The sequence below is a fragment of the Saccoglossus kowalevskii genome, chromosome 7 (assembly GCF_978046115.1).
Source record: "Saccoglossus kowalevskii chromosome 7, keSacKowa6.1, whole genome shotgun sequence".
In the NCBI taxonomy this organism is placed as follows: domain Eukaryota; kingdom Metazoa; phylum Hemichordata; class Enteropneusta; family Harrimaniidae; genus Saccoglossus; species Saccoglossus kowalevskii.
In genome coordinates, this window is record NC_140647.1 from 39,874,050 (window position 1) to 39,900,109 (window position 26,060).

The 26,060-nt window shown below is 35.4% G+C and overlaps 1 protein-coding gene across 1 annotated transcript; it reads left to right on the forward strand.

Annotated features, from left to right (window-relative positions):
- The first annotated feature begins 6,704 nt into the window (after nucleotides 1-6,704).
- LOC100378916 (uncharacterized) lies at nucleotides 6,705-25,483 on the forward strand. Its single transcript, XM_085501556.1, has 3 exons — nucleotides 6,705-7,037; nucleotides 10,325-11,094; nucleotides 25,138-25,483. Exons 1-3 carry the CDS (start codon nucleotides 6,911-6,913, stop codon nucleotides 25,261-25,263), a joined length of 1,023 nt encoding a protein of 340 aa, XP_085357682.1. The 5' UTR covers nucleotides 6,705-6,910; the 3' UTR covers nucleotides 25,264-25,483.
- Nucleotides 25,484-26,060: the final 577 nt, after the last annotated feature.

Below are 26,060 nucleotides of genomic sequence, written 5' to 3' on the forward strand. Positions count from 1 at the left end.
CATTTTGGGCAAATATGACCTGATAACAGTGGCATATGTGTTTTTCTGTTTACTGATATCTATTTTTATCACATCGTGGTGATGCTAGATATTACTGCTGTATCGCCTTCTTCGGACTCACCATTGTTTCAGACTCGCCATTGTAATATGTCTCGTTGTATACAATGTATAGACACATATCTCGTTGTGTACATTGTATAGACACATATCTCTTTGTATACAATGTAGAGACACATATCTCGTTGTATAAAATGTATAGACACATATCTCGTTGTATACAATGTTTAGACACATATCTCGTTCTATACAATGTATAGACACATATCTCGTTGTATAAAATGTTTAGACACATATCTCGTTCTATACAATGTATAGACACATATCTCGTTGTATACAATGTGTAGACACATATCTCGTTGTATACAATGTATAGACACATATCTCTTTGTATACAATGTGTAGACACATATCTTGTTGGTTACAATATATAGACACATATCTCGTTTTATACAATGTGTAGATACACATCTCGTTGTATACAATGTTTAGACACATATCTCGTTGTATACAATGTATAGACACATATCTCGTTGTATACAATGTTTAGACACATATCTCGTTGTATACATTGTATAGTTACATATCTCGTTGTATACAATGTATAGACACATATCTCGTTGTATACAATGTGTAGACACATATCTCGTTGTATACAATGTATAGACACATATCTTGTTGTATACAATATATAGACACATATCTCGTTGTATACAATGTGTAGACACATATCTCGTTGTATACAATGTATAGACACATATCTTGTTGTATACAATATATAGACACATATCTCGTTGTATACAATGTGTAGACACATATCTCGCTGTATAAAATGTTTAGACACATATCTCGTTGTATACAATGTATAGACACATATCTCGTTTTATACAATGTATAAACACATATATTGTTGTATACAATGTTTAGACACATATTTCGTTGTATACAATGTACAGACACATATCTCGTTGTATACAATGTATAGACACATATCTCGTTGTATACAATGTTTAGACACATATCTCGTTGTATACAATGTATAGACACATATCTCGTTGTCTGCAATGTGTAGACACACATCTCGCTGTATACAATGTTTAGACACATATCTCGTTGTATACAATGTATAGACACAAATCTCGTTGTATACAATATATAGACACATATCTTGTTGTTTACAATATATAGACACATATCTCGTTGTATACAATGTGTAGACACATATCTCGCTGTATAAAATGTTTAGACACATATCTCGTTGTATACAATGTATAGACACATATCTCGTTTTATACAATGTATAAATACATATATTGTTGTATACAATGTTTAGACACATATTTCGTTGTATACAATGTACAGACACATATCTCGTTGTATACAATGTATAGACACATATCTCGTTGTATACAATGTTTAGACACATATCTCGTTGTATACAATGTATAGACACATATCTCGTTGTATGCAATGTGTAGACACACATCTCGTTGTATACAATGTTTAGACACATATCTCGTTGTATACAATGTATAGACACAAATCTCGTTGTATACAATATATAGACACATATCTTGTTGTTTACAATATATAGACACATATCTCGTTGTATACAATGTGTAGACACATATCTCGCTGTATAAAATGTTTAGACACATATCTCGTTGTATACAATGTATAGACACATATCTCGCTTTATACAATGTATAAACACATATATTGTTGTATACAATGTTTAGACACATATTTCGTTGTATACAATGTATAGACACATATCTCGTTGTATACAATTTTTAGACACATATCACGTTGTATACAATGTATAGACACATATCTCGTTGTATACAATGTATAGACACATATCTCGTTGTATACAATGTGTAGACACATATCTCGTTGTATACAATACAGGGCACATATCTCGTTTTATACAATGTGTAGACACATATCTCGTTGTATACAATGTATAGACACATATCTCGTTTTATACAATGTATAAACACATATATTGTTGTATACAATGTTTAGACACATATTTCGTTGTATACAATGTGTAGACACATATCTCGTTGTATACAATGTATAGACACATATCTCGTTTTATACAATGTATAAACACATATTGTTGTATACAATGTTTAGACACATATTTTGTTGTATACAATGTATAGACACATATCTCGTTGTATACAATTTTTAGACACATATCTCGTTGTATACAATGTATAGACACATATCTCGTTGTATACAATGTGTAGACACATATCTCGTTGTATACAATGTATAGACACATATCTCGTTGTATACAATGTGTAGACACATATCTCGTTGTATACAATATATGGACACATATCTCGTTTTAGACAATGTGTAGACACATATCTCGTTGTATATAATGTGTAGACACATATCTCGTTGTATACAATGTGTAGACACATATCTCGTTGTATACAATATATAGACACATATCTTGTTGGTTACAATATATAGACACATATCTCGTTTTATACAATGTGTAGATACACATCTCGTTGTATACAATGTTTAGACACATATCTCGTTGTATACAATGTATAGACACATATCTCGTTGTATACAATGTTTAGACACATATCTCGTTGTATACATTGTATAGTTACATATCTCGTTGTATACAATGTATAGACATATATCTCGTTGTATACAATGTGTAGACACATATCTCGTTGTATACAATGTATAGACACATATCTTGTTGTATACAATATATAGACACATATCTCGTTGTATACAACGTTTAGACACATATCTCGTTGTATACAATGTATAGACACATATCTTGTTGTATACAATATATAGACACATATCTCGTTGTATACAATGTGTAGACACATATCTCGCTGTATAAAATGTTTAGACACATATCTCGTTGTATACAATGTATAGACACATATCTCGTTTTATACAATGTATAAACACATATCTTGTTGTATACAATATATAGACACATATTTCGTTGTATACAATGTACAGACACATATCTCGTTGTATACAATGTATAGACACATATCTCGTTGTATACAATGTTTAGACACATATCTCGTTGTATACAATGTATAGACACATATCTCGTTGTCTGCAATGTGTAGACACACATCTCGTTGTATACAATGTTTAGACACATATCTCGTTGTATACAATGTATAGACACAAATCTCGTTGTATACAATATATAGACACATATCTTGTTGTTTACAATATATAGACACATATCTCGTTGTATACAATGTGTAGACACATATCTCGCTGTATAAAATGTTTAGACACATATCTCGTTGTATACAATGTATAGACACATATCTCGTTTTATACAATGTATAAACACATATATTGTTGTATACAATGTATAGACACATATCTCGTTGTATACAATTTTTAGACACATATCTCGTTGTATACAATGTATAGACACATATCTCGTTGTATGCAATGTATAGACACATATCTCGTTGTATACAATGTGTAGACACATATCTCGTTGTATACAATACAGGGCACATATCTCGTTTTATACAATGTGTAGAGACATATCTCGTTGTATACAATGTATAGACACATATCTCGTTTTATACAATGTATAAACACATATATTGTTGTATACAATGTTTAGACACATATTTCGTTGTATACAATGTGTAGACACATATCTCGTTGTATACAATGTATAGACACATATCTCGTTGTATACAATGTGTAGACACATATCTCGTTGTATACAATGTATAGACACATATCTCGTTGTATACAATGTGTAGACACATATCTCGTTGTATACAATATATGGACACATATCTCGTTTTAGACAATGTGTAGACACATATCTCGTTGTATATAATGTGTAGACACATATCTCGTTGTATACAATGTTTAGACACATATCTTGTTGTTTACAATATATAGACACATATCTTGTTGTTTACAATATATAGACACATATCTCGTTGTATACAATGTGTAGACATATATCTCGCTGTATACAATGTATAGACACATATCTCGTTGTATACAATGTTTAGAGACATATCTTGTTGTATACAATATATAGACACATATCTTGTTGTTTACAATATATAGACACATATCTCGTTGTATACATTGTACAGCAACATATCTTGTTGTATACAATGTGTAGACACATATCTCGTTGTATACAATGTATAGAGACATATCTCGTTGCATACAATGTATAGACACATGTTTTGTTGTATACAATGTATAGACACATATCTCGTTGTATACATTGTACAGCAACATATCTCGTTGTATACAATGTATAGAAACATATGTCGTTGTATACAGTGTATAGACACCTATCTCGTTATATACAATGTATAGACACATATCTCGTTGTATACAATGTATAGACACATATCTCGTTGTATACAGTGTATAGACTCATATCTCGTTGTATACAATGTATACCCACATATCTCGTTGTATACAATGTATAGACACATATCTCGTTTTATACAATGTATAAACACATATATTGTTGTATACAATGTTTAGACACATATTTCGTTGTATACAATGTGTAGACACATATCTCGTTGTATACAATGTATAGACACATATCTCGTTTTATACAATGTATAAACACATATTGTTGTATACAATGTTTAGACACATATTTCGTTGTATACAATGTATAGACACATATCTCGTTGTATACAATTTTTAGACACATATCTCGTTGTATACAATGTATAGACACATATCTCGTTGTATACAATGTGTAGACACATATCTCGTTGTATACAATGTATAGACACATATCTCGTTGTATACAATGTGTAGACACATATCTCGTTGTATACAATATATGGACACATATCTCGTTTTAGACAATGTGTAGACACATATCTCGTTGTATATAATGTGTAGACACATATCTCGTTGTATACAATGTTTAGACACATATCTTGTTGTTTACAATATATAGACACATATCTTGTTGTTTACAATATATAGACACATATCTCGTTGTATACAATGTGTAGACATATATCTCGCTGTATACAATGTATAGACACATATCTCGTTGTATACAATGTTTAGAGACATATCTTGTTGTATACAATATATAGACACATATCTTGTTGTTTACAATATATAGACACATATCTCGTTGTATACATTGTACAGCAACATATCTTGTTGTATACAATGTGTAGACACATATCTCGTTGTATACAATGTATAGAGACATATCTCGTTGCATACAATGTATAGACACATGTTTTGTTGTATACAATGTATAGACACATATCTCGTTGTATACATTGTACAGCAACATATCTCGTTGTATACAATGTATAGAAACATATGTCGTTGTATACAGTGTATAGACACCTATCTCGTTATATACAATGTATAGACACATATCTCGTTGTATACAATGTATAGACACATATCTCGTTGCATACAATGTATAGACACATGTTTTGTTGTATACAATGTATAGACACATATCTCGTTGTATACATTGTACAGCAACATATCTCGTTGTATACAATGTATAGAAACATATGTCGTTGTATACAGTGTATAGACACCTATCTCGTTATATACAATGTATAGACACATATCTCGTTGTATACAATGTATAGACACATATCTCGTTGTATACAGTGTATAGACTCATATCTCGTTGTATACAATGTATACCCACATATCTCGTTGTATACAATGTATAGACACATATCTCGTTGTATACAATGTATAGACACATATCTCGTTGTATACAATGTATAGACACATATCTCGTTGTATACAATGTATACCCACATATCTCGTTGTGTACAATGTATAGACACATATCTCGTTGTATACAATGTATACCCACATATCTCGTTGTATACAATGTATAGACACATATCTCGTTGTATACAATGTATAGACACATATCTCGTTGTATACAATGTATAGACACATATCTCGTTGTATACATTGGATAGACTCATATCTCGTTGTATACAACGTATAGACACATATCTCGTTGTATACAGTGTGCATACAGTGTACATACCAGACATAGTTTATGGCCTAATTTCATCAAGCGATATGTATTCATGGTTTGTTTATTCCAAGTGACTTTTTCAAATATCCCCCAAAATAATTGGTCGACATTTGAAATCATGGCTGAATGAAAGATTTGCTTAAAAATTGTAACTAAAGAGAAAACAAATGTATACAATGTATGTTCGGGAAAATGTTAGCACTTCACGAAGAATAAAAATGTCATATAAGGCTCCGTGAAAAAAATGCACTGGTCACATGCTTCCAGTCACCCCATAATTTCCAATAGTCGCCGCGCCACAACCTGTTCAATATGGTGTAGACTACATTGTTTGTTTACGTGGACCTCAATACGCGATATCACTTTTACTTGGAAACTATGAAAAGCATTGTATAGTCTAAAATAAAATAAGGCGGGAGTTGAGAGGGATTTACAATAACGTACGCTGATGTATTGATGCAAGAAATATTTACGCAGTTGTTTTCAGTATTGTCGAACACGGTAAACTGCGCCACCAATTCCGGCACTAATTACGGTGGGCGTATCCCGGGGCTCTTGAAACAGTCTAAGTCACGTGATATATATTCGATGCAATCGCCATCTTGGCACACCTTTTGACGACGTTGTGTATGCTGTGTTCTACTCGACATTTGGCAGATTTAAATTTAACGGAGAGACCAACGCAATTTAAAGATTCACGTGTAATGTAACAAGGTCTCGGACAGTAATATCGTTTATCGTAGAAGTTTCCTAATTGTGTGCTAAAACTTAGGTTAGATTTGTTTTTTCCCCAAAATGAGTTCAGACGGCGACATTCCTATCCCCCGACTGTGCCATCTAGTTCGGGGAGATAAGGGCTACGGGTTCAACTTACACGGCGAAAAGGGGCACCATGGACAGTTCATCCGTGCAGTTGATAAGGGTGAGTATCTGTTGTATTAAAGTGACGTCGGTTTTGCCGCTTCACCGACAGTCGGTGTACCCGGGAAGTGTGTTCATGTGTGTGCAGTACGCGGTCCACACAGATAATTGTACCAACATGGCAACAAATTATAAATATGCATGTCCGAATTTGACCCACATTTTGACCGACATCCATGCTATGAACCTGATGATTTGCCCCCTCCACAAATGGCATTGCGGTTCGTTTGCATAACAATGTAACGTAATTTACATATTGACAATTATGGAGAACAACAGGTATTGGTATTGTAAAACAGCCTTGCTCAATGCCTGGGAGAATACTGGTAAACCGCTGTAGGTACATAAAATATATCTCTTGTTTTACCCTGCAATATCAGATTTATTAGTCCCTGAAAACGGGGACTTATGTTTTGACCTCCGTGTGTGCGTGCGTCTGGACCTGTATCTTAGAAATGCCTGGACCAATCACGATCAAACTTCACACATACATCATACATGATATTATACATATGCACGTCAATTTGTTTCACAATCTGATTCAAGATGGCCGAATGGCGGCCATTTTTGTGCTAAAAATCATCAAAATCAAGCATTTCTCGGCTGTTTACAGATGGATTATGTTCAAACTTGGTATATGCATTAGACATTATAGGACCTTAGTGCACATCGCTTTGTTTTACGATCTGATTCAAGATGACCGAATGGCGGCCATTTTTGTGCTAAAAAATCCTAAAAATCAACCATTTCTCAGCTGTTTACAGATGGATTATGTTCAAACTTGGTATATACATTAGGCATTATGGGACCTTGATGCAAATAATTTTGTTTTTCAGATAAGATTCAAAATGGCCGACTGGCGGCCATTTTGTATTAATGAATGGTTCTTGTGCCATATCTCTGACTTGCTTTCACTGATTATTTTCAAATATTTATGTTTAAATGTTCATTATACATCACGTCATAGATAAACAGATATATTGGTTTGACGATCCTATTCAAAATGGCCAAATGTTGGCCATTTTTGTGCTAAACAATCATCAAATATCAAGCATTTCTGCCATTTCTGGATGGATTTCGTTCAAACTTGGTACATATATTAGACATTAAAGGTTCCTGATGCACATTATTTATTTTTCAGATCGGATTCAAAATGGCTGTCTGACTGCCATTTTGTTTTAATGAATGGGCTTCTAGACCCATATCTCCGACTTGTTTTGACTGATAATATTTTCAAATTTTAAATATTCATTATACATCATGTCATAGATAAACAGATATATTGGTTCAAAATGATTCAAAATGACTGAATGGTGGTCATTTTTGTGCTAAAAAATCATCAAATATCAAGCATTTATGGGTGGATTTTGTTCAAACTTATTTTTCAGATTGGATTCAAAATGGCTGACTGGTGGCCATTTTGTTTTAATGATTGGGCTTCTAGAGCCATATCTCTTAAATGCTTTGACTTATTATATTTAAATTTTATATATTCATTATACATCATGTTATATATATATACATGTATTCAAAATGGCTGATTTTGAATGCTGTTCTAGAGCAATATTTCCAAATATGGACAAGTACTTGTTTGAAGATCAGATACAAATGTCAATCATTGTAATGTTAAAAAAATCATATTCCTGACATGGTTATATTCCAGCTATATTACTATAAACAAAACTATATATCTTAAATTTGATAACTGACAGGGACTGTGCCATGCATGGCTTGTTAAATTTGTGTTGTAAATTTTTTTTTCCAAAGGCTCAGGGCAAATTAAAATCACTACACAAGTTTAATAAATCTGATATTGTCACAAATGTGATATCCTGTTTATCCATTTCAAGGCTAAAACAGTGATCACAATTTGTGAGCACATATTTTAAGACATCAGAGAGCATTCTGGTCATCATATATGAACATGGTTCCTGTAAAGTTACCCAATTGTCATTAGGAAATTAGTTATATTTAATGCCATCACTATATTTATGGATTCAGGGATACATTGTTAACATACATGTAATTATTTATTTTAGAGTTGATTCTCAAATGTATTGAGAATAATTCAGTCTGTTCAGTTTTTTAATTACATATTATTTTCAATTCTTGGCATGTAAATATTGTGAATTGTAACTCAATGAGTAATATTTCATACAGTTTGGAGCTTGAAAAGAAATTCTTAGTGGATGATAACACAGGAAATGTGTTCTATTTGTTAACCACACCCAGAGCCCTTCATTAAGTTTCTTTTATGATGAAAGAAGCAATATTTGTTTTCATCTTTTAGTTTAATCTTGATATGTATTCTTTGGTAAATAAATTGCAAGTAATTTGTCAACAAGCATTGTATACATTTTTTTGTACCAACCATGTCTGAAATAAGACATTTTCCCATGGTTTATTTTTTTTCTCCGGATGGGAGTGGGAGGGGGGGGGGTGTTATTCAGAGACAAATTGACTCACAAAAGTGTAAGGAAATACCAGATGTAGTATGAACAACTCTGTTTTGATATTAAACATTTGACGATACTCTCCATTGTAATTGGGACAGAATAGTTTTGTATGACTGTCTCAATTACTACATTGATGAGTGATTGTCTGATAACACTGGTTGTCAATGCCTTTCACATTTCTTTTACATCAATATAATTGTACGTACTTCCTAAAACCCACATAACAAGTAAAATCATCATTATTTCAATATATACATGTATGTATGCCTTGTTTGTCATTCAATCCTTGCTTATGTCTATCTGACAACATCTGTAACATTTGAATATGTTTTATAAATTTGTCACATGTATCAATTGTGATATGATTCACCAGACTTTGCAGAGTTGTATTCTAAATAATTTGTTACTGCAGGATATGGTAAATGGTGCATTTCAATATATACTTGCATCATTTCTGACAATAACAATTATATTGAAATTTGTCTTATTTACATTGTATTTTATCATATATATGTACAACTGAACTATTGATGGAGCTCCAAGGCCTTTTCTGAAAGACCTTGTCACATGCGAATGTATTACCATGGCAACAATTACATGCTTGTCGTCTTTTGAGTGGGTGGATTGGTTATTTTGCTTCATCGCCAAGAAGCATCTCATCTCATCTCATCTTTTATTGTATAAAATTTCATGTAACCATTTTCTTCATTTTACCGATTCAGAAACTAATACAGTTTGAAGATTTTAGTTGCCATGCTTGGGAATTTACCTGGGGAGTATGCTGTACATATTACTGTGGTTTCTAATATAATTTTTATAATTCTTTTGTTAGATTCACCAGCTGAAGAGGCAGGCCTCAAACCTGGAGATCGTGTTATTGAAGTAAATAACACAAACATTGAAAGGGAAAATCACTCTCAAGTTGTTGCCAGAATAAGAGCTGGTGGCAATGAAACTACACTTCTAGTTGTTGACAGAACAGCAGATGAATACTACAAAAAAAAAGGAATAACTGTAAAGCCAGATATGGTAATCACTAGTAATGCAAAACAGAATGGCACAGTAGAAGCTGAAGAAATTATACAGACCACAACTGTTACAGCAGAAATTAACGGAGAAGTGAGGAAAGAAGAAATAGAGGTAGTTGAATCAGTGCCCCCAGAAGCTGAAGAATTACCAATCACTTCGGAAGTTCACATTAATAATACACCAGAACCAGAGATAGAATCACCAAGAGAACCAGAGCCAGTTTCTGTGCCAGAACCAGTAGTAGTAGAAGTAACTGCAGTGCCAGAGCCAGAGCCTATCAGGAATATAGTTGAAGAGACACCAGAACCACCCAGAGAACCAGAACCACCCAAAGAACCAGAGCCAGAACCAGCCAGAGAACCTGATCCACTCAAAGAACCAGAGCCAGAACCGGCCAGAGAACCAGAACCACCCAAAGAACCTGAACCAGAACCACCCAAAGAACCTGAACCAGAACCACCCAAAGAACCAGAGCCTGAACCTACACCAAAAGCAGTACTGGCACCAGAACCAGTCAAGGTGCAGAATAAAGAAGAGCCTAAAAGAGAAGCGCCTCAACCTCAACAACCAAAGGTAAGCTATGCATAAGTATTTTTTTCAGACTCCAGATATTATACTTGCTGTTTGTTGTCATTTCCAGTGAAACTAATCTTGTGTCGTCGAGTACGATTGTCACAATGCTACTCTCTGATGGGAACCATTGAGAATTAGGTCATGTTGAACAATCCAAACTGTGTCAACTAAATGTTCTGTTGTATGCGACAGCTGCAGTTTCCACTAAGAATTGTGGTTTTCTGAATTCACATTTGCATGTGGGCAACTTCTAATCCCAGTGCATAACTAACGCATGAACACACTGTATTATCATACAAAACATATAGAGTTTAATGTGTAACTGTGCCTGGAGAAAATAAATCATTTCATGGTAAAAACTGCAAAAGCACAGTTACATGTACTTATCCTATAGATCCTGACATCTGACATCAATTGCGTTCAATCTTTATACATGGCAGATCCATATCTCAGTTATACATGGGCAGCTATTTTCCATCTGCACTGAACATGTATATAAAGGGACCATAAATTTTTTCAGATTATATTGAATGACTGAATGCAAATAATAAAGCCATGTCTCTAACATTAACTGATTGTAATCAAACTTTATACAACATTATATATGATGTCATTTGTTTTATAATCTGATTGAAAATGGCTTTACTATTGAACTGACGGGAACTGTTTGAAATTAATTTTAATCATGATTTACTAAAGTGTTAACTTTATCATAATTCTTTGACAAATCTAACCTTGGTGAACCTGGACAGGATGGGACATGCCTTATGTAAAGTTTAAAGATCAATTACTACATGTATAAACTCACTAATTATTCACTGGTTTTAAATCTACTAAATTTAATGCATGTGAACTTGTAAAATAACTATAGTAGACGTATTCTAGATAATTTTATCAGACCTTCAACTCTATTTTTGTTTCCAATCAATCTGTTATATACTTTTTACTGCGATAGGATTAGTGCCACAGAATTCAGTATATTATTTGATCAACACAACCATTAAAATACATCTAGTTTTTTTGCATGCATATTGTTGGGTCTTTTTTGTCGCCAACTTCCTTATGTGTAAAAACAGCCGAGTAGTTTTTGAGAAGTGTTTATTAGATTCCTGCTAGACTACCGTATGTAAATTTACATGTAAACCCATGCTTCCCTTTCTTGATGTTCTCTACCACCTCTACTTGGCCTAATATCTTTCCCCGCCTTCATAAGATTTGTGTCTCTATAATACTCAATGCAATGGGAATTGCTATTTGTCCAGAGATAAAGCCTTCACTTTTAAGTTTTAAAATGTAGGCATTGCTGCATCATACCGGTGTACAGTGACACTTGCCTAGAGTTATAGTAATTTTATCAAACAAATTACTTTTGGCCTACTGAATGAATATAATATTTACGAGAGATTATAAAGGCAATCAGTTTAAATTGTAAGGTTATAGGACAGGTCTGTTTTATGACAGTGGTTAGTATTTAGTCAGGTCATAGGACAGGTCTGTTTTATGACAGTGGTTTTAGAAGGATCACTACTGAACATTGTATTATCAGGTGTGGGTGGTTTCATTGTTCCACTGTATGTAATGAAATTATTGATGTCAATCTCATTGTTTTACATTCTAATTTCAATTTCACAAAAGGTGATGAATGAACCCCACCCAGGTTTCAGAAGTGTGTTGTATCGAGGGATTAATAAAACACCAAACCTTTACTGGAACAGTCACTGTGTCTTGTGTCTCATTAAAGCCTTGGTTAAACTTTACATTTAAACAAAATACTTCCCTATGTGATATTCAATCTGTTTGAGAGACCAAGCCCATTTTTGTTACCTTTTACAAAATAAACCTATATAAGTGTGGTGCTGACCTTCAGCCTATGTTGAAAATGCATTTGGTTCAAAATTACTAATTTAAAAAAATACCATCAGTTCAATGGTTTGTTTTCATTTTTTAATGCTTAAGTTAGAATCAAACCAGTGGTCTAGAAAATCTGAGGTGTACGTTGGTAAACTAAATACAGCATAATTTTTAGAAGCCAATAAATTGTGAAAATCTGCTAAAAAATTAGACCTCATAAGAAATGTATATAAAGATGTTTCGCAGTGCTAGCCATAGATGTTTTTCTTAATTTTTAAGGGGGGGGGGGGAGGGGGAGAGGTGTCATAAGGTGAATGCAAACGGGTAAGCAATCCAATTGGTCTGAATTAATTGGCACATTGTCTATTGAAAAGATTGAAACTATGCCTGGAATGTAGTAAGGGGCTCATTTCCATAAGTTGTTAGCAGTTTTTAATCATGTTATTTTTTTGCACATTGATTATGTCTATTATGTCTATGTACTGGTTAAAAGTATCAGTCTCTGTTATGAGAACATTGACGATGCATGTATGAATTGAATCTTTGTTGTGGGAACAGCATTCACATGAGGTCAAGCATGCATTGACACAAAGAACTAGCTTCATTCTATGTGACCCATTAGTGAATAGGTGCCCCCAGTAGGACATGTAACATTCCTTGGTGTCATTTTTAAAAAGCCTGTCCCATTGTCGGTTTTTAGCTCCGCTGTCGACTTTGTCGAGCGGAGCTTATCATACGAGTGATTGTCCGTCTCCGTCGTCCGTGTCAATGTTTTACTTTTTCGACTTCTTGAAAACTACAAGCCTGAATGCTTTGATACTTGGTGTATATGTACCTTGGGTAGACCTCTCTTAGATTTGTTCATTTCATGATGATAGCTTTAATTCTCTAATTTTGGTGAATATTTTTGTCATTTTTGGTAAAAAGTGATATTTTCGACTTCTTGTTGAAAACCGCAAGTCCAATTGCTTTGATATTTGTCGCATACGACTTGTTTACCACTTTCGTGTTACCGAGAATGTTCTAGAGCCATGCTGTGTCTGGGTGGAATATTCTAGATTTTTTTAGAAACTGGTTGAATATGTAATATAACACTGTAGGAGGCAATAGAAGGTAATGGAACATTCTAGAAATTTATAGTAAGTTCCAGACTCATTATGTATGCTGATGTAATGGTCTATTTATAGACAGTGGTATAGGGGAGTTGTTCAGCACTGAGGTCAGATCGGAGATCTCATTGAATTGTATTTGAGTTTAAGTATCTAGTTATTGGAGTAGTGGAGTTTTACCGCGTTATTGTACTTGATGTTTGCAGAGTATAATAATACCAGTACCAGTTGAAACCTCATCTGTTGGCTCAGTGTTCGTATTTTATCATCGCCGCCAGGGAAGTCTTTCTGTTACTGTTGCCATTTTGGTATTTGAACCATCACACCTGTACTATACCAATTACGGTAATATTACGTTGAGTGTGACAATATTACATATATAGGTACTACATGTGGACCTCTCTCAGATTTGTTCATTTCACAATGATACCTTCAATTCTCTAATTTTGGTGAATATTTTTTTAATTTTTGGTAAAAAGTGATATTTTCGACTTCTTGTTAAAAACTGCAAGTCCAATTGTTTTGATATTACATATATAGGTACTTCATGTGGACCTCTCTCAGATTTGATCATTTTGTAATGATATCTTTAATTTTCTAATTTTGGTGAATATTGTTGTCATTTTTGGTAAAAAGTGATATTTTCGACTTCTTGTTAAAAACCTCAAGTTCAATTGCTTTGATATTACATATATAGGTACTACATGTGGACCTCTCTCAGATTTGTTCATTTCATGATGATATCTTTAATTCTCTAATTTTGATGAATATTTTTGGAATTTTTGGTAAAAAGTGATATTTTCGACTTCTTGTTGAAAACCGCAAGTCCAATTGCTTTGATATATTATACATATAGGTACTACATGTGGACCTCTCTCAGATTTGTTCATTTTCTAATGATATCTTCTGTTCTTTAATTGCCATGTGCATTGCTAACAGCGGAGCTACATTGTATCTCAGCCGACAGGCTGCTTGTTTTATAATTTTAACAATGTACAAAAACAAAAAACAACTAAATATGTACCTAGGTAGGTATAACTACATACAAATGTAGATTTATACTGCGCGTAGTGTTATGTTTTGAAAGAGTTGAACTAAATTACCTTGATTTCTTTAAATAAACTTGTATTCTAACAACTTTGATCATTCCACTGGATATTAAAGTAAATTGCATGATTTAGTTATACTTGCTGAAAATAAATATACCAAGGGTATATATTTTTTTCAAATGCTGTGAGCTTTCAACACACTGATTGCTTCTCTAATTACCCTGTACAAATAATACTAAAGCTTGTGCTGATGATTTCTAGCGTTTTGACTAGACTAGAGTGAAGAGTAGACTACTGTGCACAAATAGAAGCTATACTTTATGTATGTGTTTACAGATATCATTTTGTACAAGATTTTGCTGTATGCATGACAGTCGTACAATGTCAAAAGCCATACATATACCTAAATATTTTTTTGTGCCACCTAAATCTTCCAGGATATTGTAGATCAAATCCACTAGGGTCTTGAATGGTTTAGATATGTGTAACTAAGAAATGTACTTTGATAGTAATAAATTACTATGTGCTCTACCCAAATCTACTTGTAGTGGCTTGTATGGTTAGATAATGTAAATAATGAAGGTATTTTGATAGTAATAAATTACTATGAGCCCCACCCAAATCTACTGATTGTTGCTTGTATGGTTAGATAATATAAATTATGAAGGTAGTAATAAATCACTGTGTGTAATGTCAACTTCTGCCTAAAAACAAAATTTGTAAATATAAAGAAATATTCTTGCCATAGAAACCAGCGTAAAAAAAGCAACTTTTGACCATTTTCTGACATTTTGGACTTTAATTTCACTCAGCTACAAATATTATTGGTTGATCATTCCCCACATACAAGCTGTGCTATGTACTGTGTATTCATTCTTGGCTAATCAACATCAGATCATCAACCGACTAACATCAGCTAGTTTATATGACCTACATGTGATAGAACATCTTGTCTTCTTGCACCTGTTTATGTGAAAAACTTTGAAACAGTTAATCTGGCAACAATATTTGTATCATCACATCTTATATTTTAATACCATTCAGTAACAGGATTCTATTTCTGTCATGCACTATACTGTTACATTTCAATAATCTGCCTCAAATAATTGACTTGAAAGTTTCTTTTTCTGAAATAAAAAAAAAATGAGTGTCTTCTTCTGTTGGATTGACCACCCCAATTTATTGGCAACTCTGTTGGTTACTATGACAAGGAAGTGTCAACAAAATTTAATATAACAGGTACCGCATGTTTCAAGTACATTGTAAGTTTATTGACTTTACTAAAGGTAGTAAGTTATTACTGTTTTGGAGTAGAAAGGTACATTGTGCATATAAACAGTGATTTATTACACCTATCTTTAGGGGTCAGAGATCACATCTAGGGTAGTCACTAGTGGACAAATACAAATACCTTCACTATGGGACTTTGACATTATATGTATTTAGTACCTGGTCTCTCTAACCACTTGTACATTCCACACTGACAATTTGGTACCGAGAATGGTAAACTTTGTTACAAAGGTTGTAATTTGACTTGAATGGTATCAAAAGTTGACTCATTTTAGCAGTATTAAACATGGCCTTTCCCAATACATTCAACAATGAGTTACACATGTATAGATTCTAATCTGTAATGAGTTTGTAGGTGGCCAGGCTATCAGCTGTTGTTGTACAAGTAAAAGAAACAACCTCAACCTATTGATTTACAGTTTAAATTGCAAAATGCTTACAAACATCGCCCCCATTTTTTGGGTATGGACTTTTTTGTTTTGTTTAATGTGGATGTTCAACAAAAATAAAAATATATTTTGCCATAACCCAAAGTTTTGTTAATTGGACATTGAGTTACAAAAGTGGGCCTGGTTTCTGAAATATGGGCGTAGTCATTTTGTAACTAGATGTTTGACTAATATAGTGTCCAAAATAAACAATTGTACATGTATGTGCAGATCATTGGACTGATATAAGCTATAGTAATGCATGGTCTCATGTATCACTTGCCTGAAGACTAGGCGTAACCATCATGCACAAGCTGTTATATTATTCAACTCATTTTTATTCAGATTTTATTAAAAACATAATGAATTATTTCTTGTGTACATGTATATATAGGAAAAGTTTGGTTCTATAAGATTAATATTCAGATATCAATATTTTTTGGTTCTAGACTCTAGATTACGGAGTGGATTTACTTAACAAATACAGCAGCTGTCACAGATGTTCATATGACACACATTATAATGTAAAAATAGAACGATTTGGATTATTTGATATGAAATACTGTTCCTGCTAAATAATTCTGACTTCTTGGCATGTTTTGAGTGCTCTCTGCCTGATGGGACCACCATTTAAGTCAATATTTAACCCACTTTTATAGCAAACATAATGGTAAGGAGATTTGTTATCAGGCTAAACCAGACAAAGTAGGGCTTTAAAGTTATGTTGTCAAATTAAATCTAGTTGAGCCTCGAATCCAGGGGATCTTATTACACCAACCGTGGAATTTGAATGGCCAGGTCATAGTTAAATAAACCAGGTAAATTTCATTGGCCCATGTCATACATTTAGCTTTTTCACCACAAGCTCCCTATGGAAAGATCCTGTCATCAACCAGTTCCTAACAGAAAAGGGCAGCATTTGACGCATCTGTATTTGACCGGGCAATACTAAGACATCTCCAATCATCTTGTATCATACCTCATTTGAAAGCTGATATTCACGAGTACATTTACATGTATGCTACCAACGATTCAATCAATCTCTCACTCAATTCATTGTTTCAAAATATGAAATATATTGTATACAAGATAAAACATCAAACATTATTGAAAGATGGATGATGTTAAAAATGAGCTTGTTAAAATCATGACAGAATTTGTAAATAAGAATAAATTGTTGCATGTCATTTGTAAGTTGATGATTCTACACCATGCTGACTACCAAGAAACTATCATGGGTGAAGAAGTGCCAGATTTTGTTAAAAATAGCGTCGTCTATGATGCGAGTTCCACAGCGTCGTCTATGATGCGAGTTCCACAGCGTCGTCTATGATGCGAGTTCCACAGCGTCGTCTATGATGCGAGTTCCACAGCGTCGTCTATGATGCGAGTTCCACAGCGTCGTCTATGATGCGAGTTCCACAGCGTCGTCTACGATGCGAGTTCCACAGCGTCGTCTACGATGCGGTTCCCACAGCGTCTATGATGCCAGTTCCACAGCGTCGTCTACAATGCGGTTCCCACAGCGTCGTCTATGATGCGAGTTCCACAGCGTCGTCTATGATGCGAGTTCCACAGCGTCGTCTATGATGCCAGTTCCACAGCGTCGTCTACAATGCGGTTCCCACAGCGTCGTCTATGATGCGAGTTCCACAGCGGCGTCTATGATGCGAGTTCCACAGCGTCGTCTATGATGCGAGTTCCACAGCGTCGTCTATGATGCGAGTTCCACAGCGTCGTCTATGATGCGAGTTCCACAGCGTCGTCTATGATGCGAGTTCCACAGCGTCGTCTATGATGCGAGTTCCACAGCGTCGTCTATGATGCGAGTTCCACAGCGTCGTCTATGATGCGAGTTCCACAGCGTCGTCTATGATGCGAGTTCCACAGCGTCGTCTATGATGCGAGTTCCACAGCGGCGTCTATGATGCGAGTTCCACAGCGGCGTCTATGATGAGAGTTCCACAGCGTCGTCTATGATGCGAGTTCTACCGCGTCGTCTATGATGCGAGTTCCACAGCGGCGTCTATGATGCGAGTTCCACAGCGGCGTCTATGATGCGAGTTCCACAGCGGCGTCTATGATGCGAGTTCCACAGCGGCGTCTATGATGCGAGTTCCACAGCGGCGTCTATGATGCGAGTTCCACAGCGGCGTCTATGATGCGAGTTCCACAGCGGCGTCTATGATGCGAGTTCCACAGCGGCGTCTATGATGCGAGTTCCACAGCGTCGTCTATGATGCGAGTTCCACAGCGTCGTCTATGATGCGAGTTCCACAGCGTCGTCTATGATGCGAGTTCCACAGCGTTGTCTATGATGCGAGTTCCACAGCGTCGTCTATGATGCGAGTTCCACAGCGTGGTATATGATGCGAGTTCCACAGGGTCGTATACGATGCGAGTTCCACAGCGTCGTATACGATGCGAGTTCCACAGCGTCGTATACGATGCGAGTTCCACAGCGTCGTCTACGATGCGGTTCCCACAGCGTCTATGATGCGAGTTCCACAGCGTCTACAATGCGGTTCCCACAGCGTCTACAATGCGGTTCCCACAGCGTCGTCTATGATGCGAGTTCCACAGCGTCGTCTATGATGCGAGTTCCACAGCGTCGTCTATGATGAGAGTTCCACAGCGTCGTCTATGATGCGAGTTCTACCGCGTCGTCTATGATGCGAGTTCCACAGCGGCGTCTATGATGCGAGTTCCACAGCGGCGTCTATGATGCGAGTTCCACAGCGGCGTCTATGATGCGAGTTCCACAGCGGCGTCTATGATGCGAGTTCCACAGCGGCGTCTATGATGCGAGTTCCACAGCGTCGTCTATGATGCGAGTTCCACAGCGTCGTCTATGATGAGTCCCACAGCGTGGTATATGATGCGAGTTCCACAGGGTCGTATACGATGCGAGTTCCACAGGGTCGTATACGATGCGAGTTCCACAGCGTCGTATACGATGCGAGTTCCACAGCGTCGTATACGATGCGAGTTCCACAGCGTCGTATACGATGCGAGTTCCACAGCGTCGTCTACGATGCGGTTCCCACAGCGTCGTATACGATGCGAGTTCCACAGCGTCGTCTACGATGCGGTTCCCACAGCGTCTACAATGCGGTTCCCACAGCGTCTACAATGCGGTTCCCACAGCGTCGTCTATGATGCGAGTTCCACAGCGTCGTCTATGATGCGAGTTCCACAGCGTCGTCTATGATGAGAGTTCCACAGCGTCGTCTATGATGCGAGTTCTACCGCGTCGTCTATGATGCGAGTTCCACAGCGGCGTCTATGATGCGAGTTCCACAGCGGCGTCTGTGATGTGAGTTCCACAGCGGCGTCTATGATGTGAGTTCCACAGCGGCGTCTACGATGCGAGTTCCACAGCGGCGTCTACGATGCGGTCCCCACAGCGGCGTCTATGATGCGAGTTCCACAGCGTCGACTATGATGCGAGTTCCACAGCGTCGACTATGATGCGAGTTCCACAGCGTCGTCTATGATGCGAGTTCCACAGCGTCGTCTATGATGCGAGTTCCACAGCGTCGTCTATGATGCGAGTTCCACAGCGTCGTCTATGATGCGAGTTCCACAGCGTCGTCTATGATGCGAGTTCCACAGCGTCGTCTATGATGCGAGTTCCTCAGCGTCGTCTATGATGCGAGTTCCACAGTGTCGTCTATGATGCGAGTTCCACAGCGTCGTCTACGATGCGAGTTCCACAGCATCGTTCATGAGCTTATCATTTTAAATGTTTCAGCTACAGTTTTGATTTTCCGGTTTGTTATTATCTTTCTACGCTGATACCAATAGAGGTAATGTATAAATATACAGGCACTTGTGCAAAATATATTCAGCATTTAATATTTGAGTGCAGTACAGAAGTCATTCCAAACAGTGTTACAATAAGGGTGCTCATCCTGTCTGGTTTGGTGGAACACTCGTCAAAATAATCCTGAAAAAAATCCTGACATTCACCTACTTGGTGTTTAAACTAAGAAAAAATAAATGTCAACATTTTACTAATACATGTATGTATTGACATAGGACATTTGCAGAATTAGTCCTTCACCAGTCCATTGTATGTGTAGCTTTAACTTAGTAGTGACATTCACGTTAGAGATCTCGGCACAAGCCGAAACTTGTGTGTGAGCGGTCAAGACAGAGCACGGGCCAAAAAAAACTCAGTCCCGATATATACTTGGGGCTGAAACAAGGCACATGCCAAGATTTGCTGCCTGAACGCTAGTCATGACCCGAAATCACGCCCTTGGTGGTAAATTTAAGAGAACATATGCTGATTCATACTAGTATGAAATGACTATGATAGGAAATGCAGATATACTCGTACATGTATATTGTCGGATGCTGTAGTAATGATTGGAATGAATGCAAAATGTCGTCAGCGACGCATATTTTTATGTGCTGCTGCAGCCACTATTTTCTTGCAATGCTACATTGACGTGAACAAAATAATTGTTTTTCGCATCTTATTTGCCGTTCATGTGCACGATGACTCATAATATTATAACAACAAATGGATATAATTTCACTATAGCAATTATTACCATCATATGCAGATCGTTTTCCATGTTTGGGCCAAATAACAGATTGATGAATTGTGGTGTGATTTCGGCACGAGCCAAGTCGGTTCTATATGGCGCCCTAATACATGAACGCAACAGCTGTAATCCCTCTGCAAACACAAATGATTAAAAATTTCGCCGCGTGCCGAGATCCTGTAACGTGAACGTAAATGAGTTGAAAGGCCATCCATATTCTAGGCAAAATAGTAATTGCATTGTTTTTTTCAAAAAGCATGAAGGCAAACTTTGATGCAATTCAATGTCTCCATGAAGTTCAAGCCATGTACTTGTCTATGACATCACACATGATGGATTTTATACCTGTCACATTTTATTTATATAATTTGATATTTAGTTCTGGCATTCATTGGTTGATTTTGTCTTTACTCAGTGGCTAACATGTTAACAAACTGAATATTCTTCTAACATTAAATTAACATTTTTCATTGTTTATAATTCATCGGTCTCTAAACATTTTTGTTGCTGGAAATGTTTTCGATTTGATTTAAATAGATTGGAGTTTTGGTGACATGTGTTGACAGACACCAGGCAAAGTTCTTGCTATAACATATTGCTTTTTAATTTGCAGCATTTTACAATGCTTATTTGTATGTAAAATGCCGCAAACTAGACCTAGAAAACAATTTTTAAATTATTTATCAAAAGAAAGTACATACTGGTACATGTATTCTGGAAATATTTATTTCATATTTTTAGATGAAATAAACAAAAAAATATTTTATTAATGACTTGACACTGTGTAGTGTTTTCCATCTATGAATAAAATACATTTAGATCCTGTTTCTGGCCTGTATCCATTTAAATTCATCCCTGATTGCATCCTGCAAAGTGAATGTCTGAATAGCTCAAGCACAACAAGTTTTGCACCAAGTCTGAAGATTTTCAGGTAACCCACATACTCGTAATGTTGTAATTTATTTCCCAAATATGCAAATTATGTTCTAGCAATATCCTAAAAGTACAAAAAGCTCCAAATTGAGAAAAAAATTGAATTAAAATAAATTTGTTCTTCATTGTCATCAGTTGCTATGGTAATAAAATATTCTATTATAACAGACTTTGTTGATGCGTCATTGTCTGTAATTGTGCATCTCTTCTATGGTACCATATCTAAAATTAATATTCTAGATCAAGTTTCTAATGAGAATAAATTAATGTCATTTTCTATGACGTTATAGATTTGCATGTCCATCTAGTCACTATAAGATGCTTTTTGGAGCAGACACTTCTGGTGTCTAACAATCTGCAAAAATATTGTTGAAAAGGTGGTTACATAAATCTTTATAACACAGGTTATGCCTAAAATTAGTCACTGTAGGCAGGTGGTCATTAACAAAGGCAGTAAATGTTCATGCTTCATGTGAATGGGCAACTTTTGTTGTGATCCTCAAGTATTCCAACTGCTTTTCCTTGCTTCTATTGAAAAGCTGAATCATCTTGCCTTTGGGAATATTCAGTTGATGAACTAGGTTAGCAGCCACCTGTTGCTGTTAAAACAAAGTGATTTTTATACGTGGTATATTGGAACATAGTGGAATTTTAATGTTGCTTATCATAAATTTCTGCTCATTGTTAGTACATGTACTTTGATCTGATGCACACATTCAAAATAGATGAATGTTCTGAATGAGACTACTCGTTTAGAATATGTCTGTGTCTGCTGCACAGTGAATCTTATTTTTATATTCCATTATTAATCATTGTTTTACAGTAACTTGCTGAAATAATTAACACTGATATTGCAGATCATTGCTAACCCTGACATTCCAACATCACTATCCAATTGTCATTTTCAATGCTAGATATTTTGAAGTAAATGTATTAAAACATTGTTTGGAAATTCTGCCATTGTTAGACAAAATTGATAGAAATAGGACAGCTTTTCAAATGTTGCTCCCATGTCCAGAAGGGAAATATGTAGTGAAAAAAAATTACACTTCTCTCCTGACCTTAAACTTAGGCACCTAATTACCAATTTAGATGGGAATTTTGAAGGAAATGTGACTGATCTGAAGGGTAGCAAGGCACTAATATACAATTGATGTTGTGATAAAACCTGCTGTAAAGGTCATGTGGTGGCCATCACTCAACTCTGTACTGATTGACATTCCATGCCATGCCATGCCATGCCATGCCATGCCATGCCATGCCATGTTAGATAGATTACCTGACAATTATTTGTGAATTTAAAAACTGAATTATGTGTACAGGCTGATGTGTTCTGTTCATAGAATGCTCTGACCTGGTCCATGTATAAATATACATTGTAGGTTACTGGCATTAATGTAATTTAGTTTGAGATTTGTAGTCAATGGACACATTTTATTGAGCGTTAATGGGTCACAGGAAGTAGAATCTAATTTACATGATAATGACATGCGGGGTTGAACAGCGATTTCAGTCAAACTTTGTATGGTATGGTGTCATACATGGGTGTTTTTTTATTACCGGTAGTCTGGCAATGGGAACTTGTAGTTTGATTTCTGTTTGTCCATCTGTGTCCCATCTGTATTTTGGACATGTCTGGGCTGATCACATTCAAACTTCACACATACATCTTCAGAGACTTGTGCATGTGCATTTATTTAGCCCTGACTATCCATATGCTTATGGATTGGGTTTTTTTCATTCCTTTTTCTATCTTAGTATCTCAGAAGTTCATAAACATACATGATAGTATACATATGCCCAATATGTTGAGATACTAAATGGCCAACTGGCAGCCATATTTGACCCCAAAATGGCATAAAAGCCTACACTTTGTATTTGTAGCGCGATATCTACAAGTTGTGTTTGTTGATTCTGTTCATACTTAGAATATGGGTAACAAAATTAATGCTTCAGATTTTTTTTTTTCAAAATTGGCTGACTTGGTGGCTAATTTGTTCATCAAAAATACTTATTTTTGCTTATAACTTGAAATTACAATTACTAAGTTTATGCAGATTGATACAGCAAAAATCTGCAATTTTCATATATTTCTCGCATTTTGGCTTGTATCTCAAATTCATGCAGTCGAAGTAGGTTCCAAACTTGGTCTACATACAATTATGTTCTTGCATACATTGTATGTAGCAACACAAGTTAATTTGTGTTACAATTCAATATAAGATCTGGAGTTTTCATCTATTTTTGCTCAATCATGCTTGTATCTAAAATTCTTACTGTTAAGGTAGATTCAAACTTGGTACACAGGTGAATGTATTTTAACATATCAAGGAAATTTGGTCTGTGTGACAATCCAATCAAATATGGTCTTCTGGCAGCCATTAAAATGCACATTTTTGGTCTTGCTTAGACAGATTTGTTTTAAACTTGACATGATGCTTTTATATTATGTGTGCTTGCGGCCATTTTGTTTCATGGTTTTTCATATCTGAAGTCATTTCTCAGACATGCTTTGACCATAGACCTTAGAAAACATGCTTTGACCAATTTGATCAAAAAGAAGCATGTAAATACTGACATTTCGTTTGTCATAAATTGAAGTACAACAGGAGAATATGACATTCTCAATGGCTTGTCAAAATGAAACATTTCTGCTATTATGGAACCTGTTTATTATTGAATCAATAGGGAATCTATCATGTCATAACTTGAAAATATCATTAGAGGTTCATCAGTGAATATATTAAAATGCATAGCAACATTGTTTATATTTTTTATTTGTATATTCTATTTTAATAACTATTTTTTTTTCTTGCTTGCTATACAGTCACCAACAGAATCATCGCTTGACTTTGGAAACCTGGATATGGCAAAAGCTAGAGCATTGGCAAAGAGAAAAAAGCCTGACAAAATGGATTGGAAAACAAAATATGCCACTTTCAACCAGATGTAAAGTTTGGAATTAAGGAGTATATATACAACTGATGGTGCTGTAAAATGTTAATGGAAAACAAAATTGTAATTTTTGAAATGACAATTATTTTATCACATACGCACTTTTGTGTGCTTAGGCTAATCGTGAGAGGGTGTGTGAGAATTTTGATTTCCATATTTAATATAGCGCACTCATTGTAGATTTGAAGAGAGTGCATTAAAAATTATTGGAGGGAAAAGCTTTTAGCTTGGGGTATTTTGGTACAATCTGGTTTGGCTGCAGTGAGTGTGTGTGGTGGTGGTGGGAAATACTTTACATTTGTCTTCTCTTAGAAAATGGGGTACAAATGATGTTTAATCAGCAAAGTTGGCTGCCTCAGATGTAAGGAAATTTCATTTTCCCTTTCAGTAGGGATGACCAAGTACTTAATTGTGCATTCACTTCAGTTTTTGTTATTGTGAAAGCTTAATTCCTCCAATTTCTTTTGTTTCTGTAATGATTATCAGTTGTGCTACTTTAAGGTTCACAGCATGGTATTGATTATTGCTTGAAATAGCAATACAATCACTTGTATCTTTACTGAAAATTCATAATTGTTTATTACTTTACTCTTGTTCATTATATATGGAATAATTTTATTTCTTAAACTAATTTCCCCATGAAATTGTGCTTATTGATGTCACTTAATCTGCTTTCAAATAATAATTTTATGTAAAAAAAGTGTTAATGAACTTCTTTTAGAATGATAGGTTTGTGTTTTCATGGGAACAATGTTTTTTTTCATGGTTGTTGCCGGTTGCCTGAAGAATGTGTAT